General features: G+C 39.6%; 1 protein-coding gene across 1 annotated transcript in view; it reads left to right on the forward strand.

Annotated features, from left to right (window-relative positions):
• The first annotated feature begins 774 nt into the window (after window positions 1-774).
• Window positions 775-18,453, forward strand: part of AGAP2 (ArfGAP with GTPase domain, ankyrin repeat and PH domain 2) — a 178,683-nt gene continuing 161,004 nt past the window's right edge. Inside the window, exon 1 of the mRNA XM_087956359.1 lies at window positions 775-1,073. Coding sequence (XP_087812485.1) covers window positions 914-1,073 — 160 coding nt within the window. The 5' untranslated portion in view covers window positions 775-913. The remainder of the gene's footprint in view (window positions 1,074-18,453) is intronic.

Raw genomic sequence — 18,453 nt, forward strand, 5'->3', positions numbered from 1 at the left:
GGTAGGTTTCAGAAAGTAGGAAATTATAGCAAATAGGGACTATTAATAGCCTGATACTCCATAAACCTGTCTAGTACTGGCCTCTTTTTAAAACCATCCAAACTGGCTGCCGTTATCACAATTGCTGATTGCAAATTTCACCGTTTAATTGTATTTAAAAAACAATTTCCTCCTTTTGATCTTAAACCTCCCTGCATTCACTTTGAGCAGTCGAGTTAAGGTTCTGACCTTGTCAGTGAGGCAGGGAAAACTTTTCCCCAGCGGTGTTACCTGCTCTATACAAATTTTTTATAGCTTGGTCATGCTTACTCTTATTCTCTTTTAAGTCTTCTTATTTGGCCCTGGTTTCTCCTTACTGCTTCCCATGGGACAGGCTACACTTCATGGGCAAGATAGATCTATGGGTGTGCCTACCTCATTGGGTGGTGAGGGTAGATGTGTGTGCCTCCATATGGTTCTCTGTTTACCTAGGTGTAGCTGCCAAAAATACTTTGCATAATTATAGCTTTTGGGAACCAGAATTCCAGCACCTGTGAATCCTGTCCTGCCTGCTTTGGAGTATGTAGCCTGGGATCCTAGAGGATGATTAGCAGCCTTGGCTGAGAAGACACTGGCTGTGCTATGCTTTTTCTTTCTTTCTTCTTTTCAACATAGATACGCCCTTGCCTAGTGTCAAAATCAGATAGAGATAGGGTGATTCAAATGCAGTGGCTTTGAAATGTGACGTTCTTCTCAGGAAGTGCAACCGACAGAGTGTGTGTGTGCGTGGTGGGGGGAACTGATCAGGTTCATGAGAGTGAAGTGGGCACTTTAAGGTTGCCTGAGGCCTGCTTAACTTTCCTGGTGAAGAAAAGACAGGAGGTTGCACCATGGGCTGAGATCCTGAGTCACTTCTGCCAACAACAGATACACCATGAATTCGCAAAGGCAGTTGATCTCTGCAGCTATCCGGGCTGAGGCCCGAAGGTATGAGGGGATCAAAGTGCAGCTCAACAAACTTTTCCAGCTGGTGGAGCTGGTTGATGACCCTAGGCTGAAGAACAACTTCAAGGTGTCACTGAGCATTGTACGAGGTAAGTGACTTGGGCTTGCCATAGGATGGAGGGTGGCGGGGTGTCATCTGGCTGGCTAAAAACCTTTAATGGTGTTTAGGACTTTCTCTGAAGCTACCAAGAGGGGAGATTTGAACTGATAGAGCCCCAGAAAAGACCTCCTGCAGATCTAGGGGAAAAGAAACCTGCAATATAAAAAATCACACGAGGTTTTAAAAAGTGGAAATGAAACTCTGACACCTGTAGGTAATAGTTATGAAACATTTTAAGAGTAAAACCCCCTGCTTTTATAACCCAAAAAGAAAAGGCATTTCTTCAGGAGGCATTGGGGCTTTATCATATCAACTTGTCATGTTAAAGAAATGATGAGAAGCAATTTTGCCATTATTGGAATTTTCCTGTTTAATGGGGAAGAACTGGGGGAAGACACCAAAGCCCCCTAGAGGAAGTAGATCTCAAGGGCGGAAGGCAGGAATGAGGTAGGGAATTCCAGTCAATGGGAATCTGCCTGGCCCTGCCATTCCAGACAGACCATGTTGAGAAACTAACTTCTGGAATTGTTGAAGATCTATGGCATTGTGGGGATATATGAATCTGTATGTATGGTCCCTTCGTCTTTATTTACAGCAGAAGATAAATAGCAAATGACAGTGCTAAACTGTGGGCTATAAAAAAGCTTTACTTGCTAATGACTGGTTAACTAGGTTGTGTTAGAGGCACAGCTTTTCCCTGCATTTGTAGTGGCAACATGTTCAACTGTAAAGTCTCATAGTTATCTCGCTTCTGGTCAGCTTCACATTAATTGGGCTAGGCAATGAACTTTAACAATGAAAGTTTTAAGTGACCAATTGTACTGCTTTTCCTAGAGCTTGGTTTGTTTCCGTCTTCTTGTTGTTGTTTTTTTTTTTAAATCCCAAGTGTAAGTTTGATGAGTTCCCAAAGGAATCAGTGGATGGGTGTTAATCATGTGTGAGATGTTTCTCTATTCAGTCAGTAGAACTCAGGCATGCTAAGGTTCACAGGGATTGTGTTCCAAATCTGGGCTGCAGGAACATAGAATGTATTTAATTCAGTTGAAGTAAATCTATATCTGGATTTCTCTGAACAGCATGGTCACGTTTAATTACTTAATCCATTTTAAAATGTTCATGTTAAGAATTAGGCTGGTTATATTAAATGCAGTCTGATCTCACCTTCTTAACACCTCTGGCTGTCAGTGTGCATGGTGTCAACAATTATGATACTACAGATTCATGGAAAATGGGAAAGCTGTACAGGAAACAAGGGTCATATCCAGATCAAGGCTGTATGCTGGAAACAGCAGGCTTGACTTAAGATGGTTTGCTATCTAGGATATAGGACAAAATAGTATGTGCATCCTTCATTTTATAATAGCGGGGGAGAGTAATTAAATTTTACTTTCACACTGATGTCTTGTACCTTTCCTGAGAGTAGAGATTTACTGCTAAGTGCAGGGCAAGCTACATAGTACATAAACTGGGATCCTTGAATATCACCCTGATCTTTCTCCTCCAGCAACTTCCTCCCCAACCCCAACCCCCACCCCCTAGGAAAAACCTGCCTCACCTGTATACTTCCGTTGCTTTCCCCACTTCCTGTCTATGTTCTAATATTCAGAGCATCTGGAAGGGGAGAAACAACAGCTCCAGTCATTTTCACTTTCACATGTCCATTTCCAGATTGGCTGTATGTAGGTGCAGTTAGAAACGGGGTGTATACAACCCATGCTCCTTTCTGATAGGCCAGCCCTGCCAAATGATCCCTCTGAAATGTGGCAGGTTTCTGTCCCCTAAATTGTTCCCCAACACCTTTTGGGTAATATTGGGTAATATTCTGGGTAATTTTGGGTAATATTCTGCTCATATTTTGTTGATGGAGCGTACTAAAGTTAGAAGATGCTGCTTGGAAAGAAAGAAAGAAAGAAAGAAAGAAAGAAAGAAAGAAAGAAAGAAAGAAAGAAAGAAAGAAAGAAAGAAAGAAAGAAAGAAAGAAAGAAAGAAAGAAAGAAAGAAAGAAAGAAAGAAAGAAAACCAAAAGATATTTAGATAGAATCTGCATATGCAAATATACATTTATAAGGACTTCTGGGGAAGAAATGGCAAATTAAAGATAGCTCTGCTAAAAGCGGAGCCAACTACCATCACAGAATAGAGAGCCAGCAAGTATTTGTCTGAAAGGGTAGGGTTTCCCGCCTGAGCAGGAAGTTACACTAAAAGATCTCCAAGCTTTCTTCCAACTCTGTTATTCTATTAAGTAGATTGGCTCTTCGTAATTCTTCTCTGGAAAAGAAGTGGAATTGAGATTGCCCACAAGTGCTCCATACATTTGCCCCTTGTGATGAGACAGCATGACAGCAGTCTCTGGTGATTTTACAGCTCTGGGACATGAGAGAATACCATCTTTTTGCTGAAATCACAGTTGGCATCTTCAAAAAGGACACTGGGTTTGCATCAGGGCTGGGAATGCTACCAGTTCTCTATCGGTAGCTCTGAAGAGCAGCAGACACAGAACCGGTTCTTTGTCTGCTGCTGTTTTGGCCCACCTGCCCACCCGGGCTCTTACCTGTCCTTTATTTCCTGCTTTTTCAACCTCAGCTGCCTTGCGCGGCACAGCTGAGGTTGAAAAAGCAGGGGGGAAAGTGGTTTTTCAAATGCTGCGCACCCGCATGCAGCACTTATCAGATGTCCGGACAGCACAGCTTATGGTGTAGTACACACACACGTAAAACATAATTACAGAACTGGTAGTACTGCTGGTTGAATCCCACTCCTGGTTTGCATACATTACTTTTTTAGTCACTTTTGGATATTACTTTTACTAACTGCTTTTCAACTGTTAGGAACCTTAGGATTAACACATGTTATACCACTGGGTGAGTTTCCTTCAAGGAGTTAAGCACCAGACTAGAAAGTAAGACACCATCAGTTCTAGTCTTGCCTTAGGGATGAAAACTGTCTGGATGACTCTCTCTCACTCTCTCTCTCAGCCCAAACTACCTCATAAAGTGGTTGTTGTGGGGAAAAGAGGAAGGAAATGAATATTAGGTATCTTTACTAGCTTGTGTTATTTATATAAAAAAATAAGTGGAATATAAAAATACACACAAATTTAAAAGCTTAAAATTATTTTGGAATAAACAGCAAAGGGATGATTAAAAGTTTGATTCTGGAATGTTACAGATGGATTAAACATCCAAATGGATTTGAAATAAGATGTTGGAATTATTTGTAAGTATCCTTCCCACCGCCAAAAAAATGATAGGATGAGACTTTGAAGATTAGACACAAGGGGGAACCAGAAGGAACTAAAGGTTTCAATTAAAAGAGAAGAGCACTTAAATTTGACTTATAGCTGGAAGAAAATAGATGGAAGAAAATGCTAAACATTGTGTATGTTGAAAGATATTTTTAAACAATGGACCCAGAAGTTAATTTTAAGAGGATTAGGGTCTATAGATCAACTGAAAGATGTTATGGAACAGGAACAAGTTTACCAGACAAGACTGAGATTGATCTGAACATGGATCTAAAAACGACAAGCTACAAGAATAATACATATAGAAAAAGAGGCTACAATGGATGTACAAAACAAACTGGCTGATGTTCTAATAATTTAAAGGGATATATAAATAACAAACCAAAAGAGTGATTTGGATAATTTTCCTATATTGGATTTACAAAAGTGGCTTGTTAAAGCTTTGAAGAATTTTTTGAGAAGGGACGAAGAAAAAATGAAATGAAATGAAACTCTAGGTCTAGGACATTATTCAAATGAACTAAAGATCAAGATTGTTAAAAGTAAAAGAAAGCAATACAAACTTGGTTTATTTGATCAAGGTTAAAATAGATAGTTTTGTTTTCTCTGCTAAGACTCATTCAACTGATTATGACTGATTATGACTATTGCTGATTATGACTGAATGACAAGGCTTTACTGATTTTTTCTATAGTTAACAGATGGGACATGGAAAAAATAGATCATTTGCTGTATTTTAAGAGAAAGTGATAAGTTATTAACATTTTTATAGTTGTGATGAAGGGGGAAGTCATTTCTTTATACAGTATATTTCTGTTCTTTTTCTTTAGTATACTCTTTTTTTTCATTTTCCCCTGCACTTTCATTTTTTTTTCTTTTGAGTTTAGTTTTTATCTTTTTAATTGTAATGTTTAATAAAATTACTGTAAAATATAAAGAGCCATTTAGAAATAAAAACATTTTTTTTAAAAAAATAGGTATATTTTCGTCTTGTGGAGAAAATTGTGATCTGTGTATCGGTCTGTTTTGCTGTGCAAATGTTCCCAGCAAATGGGCAAAATTGCAACCTGTCCCTGGTTGCCTTCTTTAAATCAGAGGATCTTTCAAAATAGATTTTTTTTCCTATTAAGTAATTCTGGAATAGTCTTTTTTTTAATCCATTTTTTTCTGCAGCATCAGAGTAGCTTACATGTATGCAAATTGATTGACTAAATAACTTTATGGTTATGCTGCCACACTCAGGGGTGGGATTCTACCAGTTCACACCTATTCCCTAGAACCGGTTGTTAACATTCTAAGCAGTTTGGAGAACCGGTTGTTAGAAGAAATTACTGGCCTAATCCTGTAAGGAAGGCAGGAAGGAAACATTCTGGTGTTGCTTACAGAAACTGCCTCTCCGTTAACCCTTACTACATTCTTGGCAGGACTAGACTTCCTGTCTCAGAAACTTCTCTGGAGTTTTTTCCCCCTCCTTTCCTGGTACTTTGCTTGTGTGGAGTGATCATTCAAAGTTACAATGGCACTGAAAAAAGTGACTTATGACCGTTTTTCATACTTATGACTGTTGCAGCATTCCCACAGCGATGAGAGGCCAGGCGAGGAGATGCGTGCCTCAATGTGAGTGGTATTGAGTTGGCCACGCCCAGCCAATAACATGACCACCAAGCCACATCGACCCAGTCAAATGACCACCAAGCCATGTGCACCAACTAAGCCACGCCCACAGAACGGGTTGTTAAAAAATTTGAATCCCACCCCTGGCCGCATTCCCTAAAAATCCTGTAGTTTATAACAAAATGAAACTATAAAACCACCCAATAAAGCAATATATCATAAATATTTATAACTAGGTATCCCAACTGACAGTGATTTTAACCACTCTTCCCTAAATATTGGAAGAGATTGTATCATACACATCTCTGGGGACAGGGCTCCCCTCAAAGTGTTCAGGCCATAACTGAAAACCACTAGATTTTGCACCCCATCTCTATAATCTTCCATGCCAAGGAAGCCTCAACATCCTCATCAAGATATGGAGGCTCAATGGATAGATTCTCTTTTACATAAACAATGTGAACAGTGTGTGTGTGTGTGTGTGTGTACACACTATGCAGGGGTTTGTTATATTTTGTATCAATAGAGTTCTATTTCCTGAAGCTTTTACCCCACTCAGTTCTCAAAAGTACTGAATATGACTACCACTTAATCTCAAGCATAAAAACTGATTGCAGAAGAGAAAACTAAACTTATAAAATCACAGTGACATAGATAGTATTGTTTCACTCTGTTCTGCTCAGTATTAATTTGTTACTGTATTCTATTCACTATTCTAAAAGGGGAGCAGGTTCTTTCTCCGTGTCCCCAAATGCTTTCCCCAAGAGCCAATGTATTTACAGCTCTTTTTGAAAGCCCAATAATGTATTGTAGGAGATGTCCAGAAGCTTAGAGACAAACTTTTCCATGGAAAGGGAGAGCACCTGCACCTAGCAAGACCTCTGTTCCAAATGTCACTGAAAAGGCACATTCAGTCCAGTCAAGGTGAGCTGTAAAAGAGCTTTAAAACTGACAATCAGCACCTTGGAATGTATAAAGAAATAAGCTGGCCTTCAACACAGCTCCCACAGTAGCAGTCCCATTGGAACATTGAGGTGCATCCATAACTAATTAGACTGCTGTACACTGAACTAATTTCCTAAGGGACCAGACCTCAAGGACAGCTCCATGTAGAATGATTGCAGTAGCCCAGCTTCTCCCCATCTGGATCCTTATAACCTCCAATAACTGGGCCAAATCATATTCTTAAGCAACTCTAATCCTTATGGGAAATCAATGGGCAATCAGAAAGGTAGCATGAATGATTTTATTTATTTATATTATATATATATATATATATATATATATATATATATATATATATATATATATATATATATATATATATATATATATATATATATTATAGTATGTGCTTTTAAAGTTGTAGCAACGTTTTGGCAGAATCTCATCTGCCATCATCAGGCTTCTGTATAGTGTTCATGATGGCAGATGAGATTCTGCCGAAACGTTGCTACAACTTTAAAAGCACAACTATAATGACGTGGGAAAATACCGAACAAAGCTGAATACCATATATATATATTCTAGTTTAATATATATACCACTAGAAGGTCTAAAAAGATCAGGAGGGGATGTTGTCCTGATGCGCAGATTACCTACCAGTACAAACACAATCTGTGCAAAATTTATGTCCCATGGCTAGCTCTAAAATGTAATTGAAAAGGGTCTAGATAATCTTTTTCCTCTAACCCTGCATTGCAGTTCTATCATGCTCTTCTAGAAAGGGTATTTTGGGGCTTGGGCAATAATTATCCAATGTGATTGGTTCCAGGGAAGGCTGGTTGAAGACAGGAGAAACCACTACTTCATTTATGGTGGCTGGCATCACTTCCTCTCTCCTAATAAGATGTTGCTACTAATCTCTCTGAGCCAGCTAATCCTCAGTAACTTCCTGGTAGAATCAAGGAGGGCATGAGGCTAGCCTCATATTGCTGACCAAAACCACAGCCACTTCTTTAGAATCAACAAGATTAAGTGAAGCCATGTAGATGTCTATCAAGTCCCTTGCAATGCACAGTCTGTAATTCATTCTACAACTAAACTATACTTGCAATTCCTGGTAAATTATTTTGTTTATAATATACTATTATAACATAATATAGAAAGCTTTTTAAGTGTATTAGAAAGCTTTTTAAGTGTATTATCCACATTAAAAGCTTTTGCACAAATGAAAAACAACTGTTAACAGAATAAATGAATACAACATTTGAAGTCAAGCTACAGTATATCTTGTTATTTCTGTTTCTCTAATAGCCGAGGACAAGACTCACAAAATAATTTATGACATGAGAAATTCAGCCATGTATATTTACCAATGTTTGAAGTAATCACTGTATTATCAAAAGAAGAAGTAGTATAGGCCAGATTTAGACTCCATACATATCTTACTTATTTTCCTCTATCAATTCTCAGCACTCCTTCCGGAACACTTCTGAAGTAACTAAACAGTGATCTCACTCATCTTCACTTCCTCTTGTTCAAAACTAGGTATTTGTGACTTTGTTCCAGTTTATAGTTTTCTTAGAAGCAACAAGAAAGATATTCTAGTTTCAATTTCAGAGCATCTCCTTGGGGGTTTTAGCTTTGCTTATGGTGATACTTTACATTGCAAATCTTGCATGTGTTGCAATCAACACAGCCAAAAGAAAGCTACAGACAGTTGCAGCATTGTGCTCAAAAGGAAAAATAGTACTGGAGATTCTCATTGTGGTAGCACTTCTACACAAGTATTTTGTGTCTCTGAAACCATTTCTGGACCTCCGTGTCTTCATGACATTGGCTGGCTTTCTGATTCCAAAATGGGTATTTTCTTTGCGAGACACTGGCTCTGCAGATCGTCCCAAAGGTGCTTTTTCAAGAGGCAACTGGACTTTCTGTTTTTTCTTTGAAGATGTTTCACTTCTTAGATGAGAAGCAAAACATCTTCAAAGAAAAACCAGAAAGTCCAGTTGCCTCTTGAAAAAGCACCTTTGGGACAACCATGCCCTCGATGACTGAGACTCTCCATAGACATCTGACTCTGCAGACTTGTAAGCAGACTCCCACTCAAGGGGGATTGGATTCAAGACAATCTCCTGCTTCTTACATTTAGTGTATTATTCATTTAGAATATATTTTCCCTTGGAGTGGAACCAAAGGCTATTGGGAGCAGTATCTGGTTGAAAAAAATTCCATGGTGCTTTTCTTTCACTGTTATTGGTGAATCCACGGCATTTTCCATGCCGTTAAATGCATGGAAAGGTGGCTTGGTGATTTTAAAGCTTCCCCATTTGCCACTGTTCAGATTGAAATAAATATGCAAGGAATGGATTAAAATGTGGATTTGGAGGTAGAAAGTGCTACCCATTTATTATCTCTCCATTTTAAGTGGAGTGTGAGAGTAAAAGCAGTGTTATTTCGGTTACTTCTGGATTGTGGTAAATTGGAACATGGACTGAATGATATTCTTTGCACACACACATTGGTCAGCTGGAGAGAGCATGGATAGGTGTATTCTTGACGTTTTGAGATCAGCTGAAAATAACTACAAGTGACTTCCTGATTGGTCTGAAGCAGTATTTCTCAACCTCAACAATTTTATGATGGCTGGATTTCAACTCCCAGAATTTTCCAGCCAACTTTGCTAGCTGGGAGTGGAAGTCAACTCATCTTAAAGTTGCCAACATTGAGATAGAGAGGTTGGTGAGTGAATGAGATAGCAATGTGAAAATGTCCTTAATTTGTTTTGTCATCCAGGCAGCCCCAGTACTTTTAACCCAAGATTTTAATGGCCTTAATATAGTAGTGCATAATCTCCAGGCTGCCTCATATAGATCCCTAGTGTAACTGCATTATATACACTTCAGCAAAGTGTATCTTAAGCAATTTTATACAACATGGATTATAGTAACAACAATCCTATTAAAAATGTAAGTTTTTAATGAACGGAATACAAGTAGTTCTCAACTTATGACCACAACTGAACCCCACATTTCCTTTGCTTAGCAAGACAGTTGTTAAATGCCTCCATTTTACCACCTTTCTTGCTACAGTTGTTAAATGAATTGTTAGAATGGTTAAGTTAGTAATATGGTTGCTAAGTGAATCTGGCTTACCCTTTGACTTTGTCAGAAGGTTGCAAAAGGGAATCACATGACCTCAGAATCCCACAAACATCATGAATATGACCCAAGTGGCCGGATTTTAATCATGTGATAGGGATGCTGCAATGGTTGTAATTGTGAAAAAAAGTCATCAATTACTTTTTTTCATGCCGTTGTAACTTTGAATGGTCAATAAACAAATAGTTGAAAGTCGAGGATTATCTGTAGACCCTCTGACATGTATAAAGGTAAAGGTTCCCCTCACACATACGTGCTAGTCGTTTCTGGCTCTAGGGGACAGTGCTCATCTCCATTTCAAACCCGAAGAGCCAGCACTGTCCGAAGACGTCTCCGTGGCCGGCATGACTAAATGCCAAAGGTGCACGGAACGCTGTTACCTTCCCACCAAAGTGGTCCCTATTTTTCTACTCGCATTTTTACATGCTTTCGAACTGCTAGGTTGGCAGAAGCTGGGACAAGTAACGGGAGCTCACGTGGTGCTAGGGATTCGAACCGCTGAACTGTCAACAAGCTCAGCGTCTTAGCCACTGAGCCACCGCGTCCCTTCTGGCATGTATACTAAGTGCACAATTGGCTTATCGCATCAGGGCAACCACTAGAGAGCAGCAAAGCAGCAGAAAGTTTTCTCTTCCTTTCCCCTGCCACCTAGCAGTCACCCGCATATTTGCAGACTGTTATCTGGTAGCTACAAAGTTGTCCACTTCAAAAGTAAGAATGATGCCAATCCTCTATTTATGATTTACATTGCAATCAGAAATACAGGTCACTAGACGCTGAAAAATAGTGGGATTTAATTTACATTTTCATGTAAATTAAATCAATATTCATTTATTAGATTTATATCTATTCTTTCTTCCAAACATACGTTGCATTACTGAACTTCCATTGAGGATTTCCCCCCCCCCTCCAAGCAATCTTAAGGCTGGACTGAGCAATTGTGTCTTCCCTCAAATCGTCTGCTGAGCTTCCACAACCTTGAGGGTGGACCCAAGTGTCCCCTTCCCCTGGTGATTGATCTCACTGTGTTGCCAGGATGAAGAATTTGCACTTGGTGATATGCTGAGCTCTACCTTATAGGCATGGGAGCCCTGTTCTGTTTTGCATGTGGTTATTATTCTCCTGTTGTACACAAAAGAATGTAGGAAGCTGTCTTCCGCAGCCACATGAGGTTAGTCTGCCTTTGCAACAAAACTTCTCTCTTCAGCAATGCTACAGAGAGAGCATCCTATTCCCCTGGCTTCAGGAGTAAGCTCAAAGAAGTGTCAGAGATGGGGAAATAAGGATTCGTCCTCTTTCTTTTCCCCCTCGCCCTACAAAGTCTGTGAAGCTCGAGAACAAAGTGCAGGCTTCATCTATGCACAACAGCCCTTGCTAAGTGCCATTTTCACTTCCCATGTGGGAGACTTCGAGAAATCAGCTGATCTCCGGATGTTTAAAATGTGATTTGTAAGAGGCATCCCATCCTAAAGACGGTATTGGAGAGCTTGCTTCCGTAAGGGTTCACCGTGGCGATAAATGGTCCAGAAAGTAGATCGTGACCTCCTAATGTCAGTGGCAAGACACTTATTTGCATCCCAGGCAAACAGGCCATACACACCAAATTTATTCCAGTTCTGGAATGTGAAGTCACAGACGGGAGAATGTAATAGATCAAGGGTGTCAAGGGTGTTGTCGTATGGTAGCGTCACATGATGTATCCGGACTTTTTTCCCCTTCGTTAAACCAGGCAGGGGTGGGGCCAGCACGTGAGGCATCTGGCCCATGGGCTGTGAGTTTGACAACTCTGTATAGATAAGAGGAAAAATTTCCCTATTCAAGGTATGGTTAAACAAAAAGATTCCTTTTGGAAAGTGTAATTACAGCCAACCCAAGGTACAGTTTTACAACATGAATAGAGGAATCCAGAATAGGATAAGGGAAATGTCTATTTGTAATTACTGGCAATATTTTACCTGCAACATCAGAGTCAACAAATTTCTCAATACATTTAAAATCATTGCTGTCTAAGCAAGGCTATGCTGATCCCACAAATATTTATTGGGGAAAGCTGATGAAATCTGAATCAGATAAATGGCCTATCTGATTCAGTATTTTTAATAGTACGGTAATTGCTGGAAGCTGCCCAGAATCTCAAAAAGGGTTTTTTTTAATCTGTTTTATCTGGACTTGCTGAGAATAAGATGTAATAGACAAAAAAAAACCTACCTATTGTCCTCTTTCCCTATGGGGTAAGCAGTATCATGTTTCAACACAGAAATAGAGTAAGGAATAGTAAGCCAAGTGAATGAGTAACTAAAATGAACTTATTTAATCTTATTCACCACACCTCTGCATATCTTTGTTTTACCCATTTAATAATTTAATCTATTCAATTTATTGTAACACTTCTTTTAATATAGCATAAATTTTCTTTTCCTGTTCATTAATTACTGAAAAGCAAAAATCTGGTCTGAATGTTAATGTTTTTGCACTCATTCTTGCCTCCTTCCCCTTCATCTAGGGCAGCAGTGGGGAACTGTGGCCCCTTTATGACTTGTGGACTTCAACTGTGGCAGGCTCAGGAATTCTGGGAGTTGAAGTCCACAGTCATAAAAGTGCCATAGTTCCCCACCACTGATTTAGGGGAACAATAATGGCATTACTCTCAACCTTAGGCACAGATGCAGTCTTCAAACAAATTACACAACCACTTTAGAAACAGCAATATCCATGTTTAACAGTTCTGCAGTTACACTGTCTACACCTGCAGCCTTACTATTTTTCAAAACCTTTAGAGCTTTTCATCAGATTTCTTCTCGGGCACATTTATAGCATTTATCAATAAAGGAGAATATTTGTAGATCAGGGTTGAAATGAAGGGTCCTTGGTACTTTCTGAGCTTGCTTGTTTTAGTAACATCATCAATGCTAGTAAGCAAGCTTAGCAGAGAGCACCAAGGACCCCTTTATAGCATTCATTTCTGTTCTAAACTCTGCAATATGTTTGACATATGACATGTCTTATACAGGTCTTTAATATATTCCTTCCAGCATTTCCTCACTTTAGTTTCATTTCAAATTGTTTCATTTTTTTTATTCCATTCCTGATGGAGACTCCTTGTTTAGCCTTTATAAAGCTTCATTCCCCAAGATCTTCTTGACACTACCAAAGCCTGGTTTGTCCCACATTCAGATTCTCTCATTACTATTCACTACTTCATAGGCTTTCATCCTAAAGAATAAAGCAGTCATCCTTTTAGGTTAATATTCATTCCTTTGACGTGGGTATGTATGAATAGTCTTATAGAATTTAACTCATTAATAGTCTTATAGTTAAATCCTGTTTTTAGAACACACAGAATTTTTCGAAGTGAATAGTCACCATTTTTATTCATGCTGGCCTCTGAATGGCCAATAATTTTTTCTGCACCTTCGCTCTTCATTCTCACCCATCCATTGATATATTTTTTCCCCATTGAATTATATATTTTAAGAATGTTGCACTGTTTTTCCAAAACTTATCTGATTATTACATTAGCACCATTTACTAGAGTTTAATTTGCAACTAGCACCAATCCAGGATTCCTACTTTCATATGCACCCATAACAACTTATATGATTCCAATTCATACTTTCTGACATAGATTTCTGCATTTTTAACCACAATTAAGTCAATCTTCATTTCCCTGCATATTTATCAATTCCACCCTACAAGATCAGTCTACTCTCATGCAAAACTATTACATCGTGCTCCTTTCTCTCTGTTTCACAAACATATCTATTTTTCCTTAATTTCATCTATTAACGTGCCATTTGCCATTGGCTGCTCTAGTCTTCTTCCATATGCTATGGTTGTCATCTGTTGGACCCTGGAAGTTGGCACCTACTCATCATCATGACTTTGGTCAGTGGAAATGTTTCCATAACACATTTGAAGATGTAGATAGAGGCAGTGTAGTTAGTCATACCTATATCACATATAGTGTCAAGGAATTGTGATAGAGATGGGAACGCCTGGAAAAATTGGGGGGAAAACAGTTTACTGTGTTGTTGTTTTTTTCATTTCCCCCCCCATTTTTTCCCCAAAGGTGTTTGGAGAAAAAGCAGAACAAAACCTGTTGTCCGCCCAATTTTTCTGTTGTTTTTTTTCAAAGCCTTCTTATCTCTAATTGCACAGCAGCTGTCCAGATGAAATCAGAGACTCTGACACAAACTTGTCATCTGTCTATCTATCTATCTATCTATCTATCTATCTATCTATCTATCTATCATGTTCAAATTTACAGCCGTCTTTGTCATCATCCAGAAAAGAAAGAACGTAAGATAGTCAAGAACACAGGAATATCCTGAGGTAAATCTAAACAGTATATAGAACACACAGAAGAAAAAGGAGGGAAAAGGAAACTCCCCCTTTATACATACTTATGGCAACACATCATAGCGTAGATCAGGGGTCCCAATCGCGGTCCGCGGACCGGCACCGGGCCTGCGGAACAAGCCTTACCGGTCGCTGGTTGCTGGGCGCACGCCATCTTTTTTGGTAAAAAAGCAATTTTTTCGTCAAAAAAGATGGCGGCGCCATGCTAGTGAGCTTTTCCGGTAGAAAGCCATTTCTACCCGAAAAAGCTCACCAGAAGCGCGCTAGCGCCGCTTTTTGAAAATCACTTCCGTGACGTCACCGGAAGTGATTTTTCGCCAAAAAGATGGCGGCGCCCAGCTGACGCCGAACCGGCCATGGCGCGCCAGCTGACGCGGAACCGGGCGCCGGCGCCGAAAAAGGTTGGGGATCCCTGGCGAGATTGCATCATGCATGAGTCAGCATTCTCTAACTAATCACCTAAAACTGTGTTCTGGCCTACTGCACACTTTTCTGTTCCAGCTACTAAATTCAGTGTCCTAACACAAGGGTCTCCCACAGTGGTGGAATTCAATTTTTTTTACTTCCGGTTCTGTTGGCGTGGCTTGGTGGGCATGGCAGAGGAAGAATACTGCAAAATCCCATTCCCTTCCCACCCCACTAACCTGCTTTCCAGCTCCGTTCTCCTGTGCAGGGCAACCAAAGAAGACCCAGCCAATCAGCTGGGACTCGGGAGGCAGAGAATAGATGGGGGCGGGGCCAGTCAGAGGTAGTATTTGCCGGTTCTCCAAACTACTCAAAATTTCCACTATGGGTTCTCCAGAACTGGTCAGAACCTGCTGAATACCACCTCTGGTCCCCCAACTCCCGGTCCATGGACTGGCACTGGGCCACGACATGCCAGAAACTGGGCTGCACGAACAAGTGCCATTCACGGGATGCAGGCAGCATGTGAAACCACGCCCTTTCTGATCCATGGAAAAATCTCTCTTCACAGAACTGGTCCCTGATACCCCAAAAGTTGGGGACCACTCAGAGGTGGGCTGCACTTTCATTGACCAGGGATTCGCTGGGGCTGAAACGCAGCTTCAAACAGGCAGCTGATCGACTCAGGCAGGTCCGATGAGTACAGCAGGGCAGTGCCAAACTCACCTGGGCAGCTTGGGTGGGGGAAAAGTTAGTTATTTAGGGAAAGCAGAGCACAAGGGTGGGTGGACGGGCCCAGCTAGAGATCACAGCTAGGGGTTCACCCAAACCTCACTGACCATCCAGCAGCCCACCAATGGGACCGCTATCCTAATATATAGCCCGTCCTAGTAAAGGTAATAAGCATGCTCAGGCTACTTTATGCAAGCTAGGATCTCCACTCTAGAGACTAGCTTGTATGCCAACATGTTCATACCAAACCAAGCAGTTGGTAGACAGATGCAGTTTGCTCACCCACACTCTAAAAGGAAGGCAAATAATTTTGCAGAAGCGTGCTGTACTATTGACCTGTTACTGCAAATTCTACACATCGAACTACAGAATATGGAAACAAAGTCTTAAGAAAAAAAGGAAATGAGAATATGTCATCATTTCACTCAGGCCCTTTTCATGCGTAAGACACTTTGATGGACTCCCCCCCCCCCCGCCCCCCAGATGCCAGGATGCAGCAAAAACAGTACAAAGAATAAAGTATGATCGGTTAATAGATGAATGTGTGGCACAAAAGGTAACCACAGGGAAGTAACTCAGGAAGACAGCTCACATATTTTTTCACCCTTCACAGTGCTGCAATTGCAAATTTCAATGGTTAACCTTGTTTGTCTTTGATTCTTCAATTTGAGCAGCTTTTAAAAACAGCAAAAATCGTAGACACCAGTTTGGCCCACTAAGTCTTCCACAACCCCAGCTTTTTGCTGGCCCTGATTATGTAGTGTTTCTTTGCTTTCTTTGCATTTTATCTCTCTATTCCTTCTTAGCAACATCTTCACCAAATGCCCAGTGACTGCTTTCCTGAAAGCAGGCAGTCTCTGACTCTATCTTTCAAGGAGATGGATGCCATTCCTGCTAATATTATCTACAGAAATAGGTAGTCCTCAAGTTACAATTGTTTATTTTGTTACAATAGTGCTTAAAAAGTGATTTATCACTATTTTTCACATGGCCATTGCAGCATCCTCCTAGTCATGTGATCAAAATTTGGACACTTAGTGACTGGCTCATATTTATGACAGTTGCAGTGTCCTGGGGTCATGTGATGACCTTCCACAACTTTCTGACAAGCAAAGTCAATGGCTAAGCCAGATTCATTTAACAACTCTGTCACTAATTTAACAACTGCAGTGATCCACTTAACAATCTGTGTCAAGAAAGGTCGTAAAATGGGCCAAAACTCACTTAAGAAATGTCTCACTTAGCAACAGAAATTTTGGATTCAGTTGTGGTCGTAAGTCAAAGACCTGTATATATAGAAGATAAAATAATGACAGCTTGAGGAATGTTTAATGTGAGAGTGAAGTAATTATCTGGATCGTGAAAGAAAATATTGGAATAGCTCTGCCCAGCCTTCTGGAAGAAATTTCTGAGCTTGAAACAGATCGTATTGGCCAGTGTGGAAGTATTTCAAGCCTTGAACTTCTCTATTTAGGGTATAAAATGGGGCCTGTTGGGGCTATTCAAAATGTTCCAAGTAATCCATTTTACATGAAAACCATTTAACACAAGAAAGGCCTTGCACACCCCCAGGATCTAGAAACTAGAGTAAATTAAATTTAGATTGCATCCAGTCTCAAAGTATTGCTCTAATGCTGGAATGAAAACCTGCAAACTTTCAGATATAGCTATATAGTTACATATAGTTAGAGAAGCAAGAGCTTTTGGTCTTTATTTATTTATTTATTTGCAACTACCTATAGCGTTGCATTTCCAACATTTAGGTGAAACTCTGAGGTAGCATGTAATGCCAGCCCAGAAATGATTTGCTCAGAGCATAGTAATGTACCTGGAAATCAGCAGGAATTTCTTGGCAGGTGAAAGCATGCTGTGAGCATGTAAACTTCCTTGGTTATTTTGCCAGTAGTGATTATCAGTTGAGCAGAGTGAAAATTCAAATGGCCATTTGTACATCAAAGGGCTCTAAATATATGAAATTAGCAGCTGATAAGATTCGGCCTAAGAAATTAGACATCTTTTCTTTTTCTGTTCATATTGTGCAAGTTGACCATTATTAGCAATGTGGTTTTGATCAGATTCTTAACGGTGTCTTTTAAAACCATATGATGTGCAAGCAACTTTTTAAAATTTATTCTAGTATGTTTTAAAGCTGTGGCTGAATGCCATAACCTTGATGTTTAGCAGGGGACAATTGAAATTCATTTAATATGAAATTGAGCAGTTCTGTAATATATGATTGTGGGAGATGATCACAATGTGCAAAGCCTGTTGTTTGACTGGTTGAACTATTTTGTAATGTAGATATATTTTGTTTCAGCAAATTATATTTCTCTTAAAACAACTAAATGAATAATAATGGCATCTGATATTTTACTTTGCTGAAATATAGCTTTTTTAAAGTTATAATTGGTGCCTTAACAAGTAAAGTAAAAATATAAGAATGTTGATTTAAATATATTTATTTGATTCAAGATTGGGTTTGGCCTGTAGATTAATAGTGATAGTTTTTTTTTTTTTTTACATATCTGGAAGGTGCAGTCTCCTATGGTTATTCAATGAATGAGTCTTTAACACTTGCAGAAAATCTTATTCCTAAATAGAAACATATGTCATTCCCCTTGATGATATCCAAGGAATATCACAGCCCCAACATACGTTTAATGATTACAGTTTAACTACAGAATTTCCTGGACAGAAGTTTGAGATCCAGAATAGTGTCTTTTATAGGAAGATAGTAACCATAATACACAAACAGGGGTAGTTTTAACTAGTTGGTTTCTAGAATTTCTAGCTGATTTCTACTATATGCTGCTAAGTCCTAGGGTCTCTAAGCAAAGAGTATCTGTTGTGAGCTGCTACATGCTTTGATGAAGTGGAGAGAAATATACCATATTACCAAGAAAGATAAGGAT

Source organism: Notechis scutatus, chromosome 2, assembly GCF_049901735.1.
Source record: "Notechis scutatus isolate UNSWTSFEM ecotype Mainland chromosome 2, rNotScu1.2, whole genome shotgun sequence".
Classification (NCBI taxonomy): Eukaryota; Metazoa; Chordata; class Lepidosauria; order Squamata; family Elapidae; genus Notechis; species Notechis scutatus.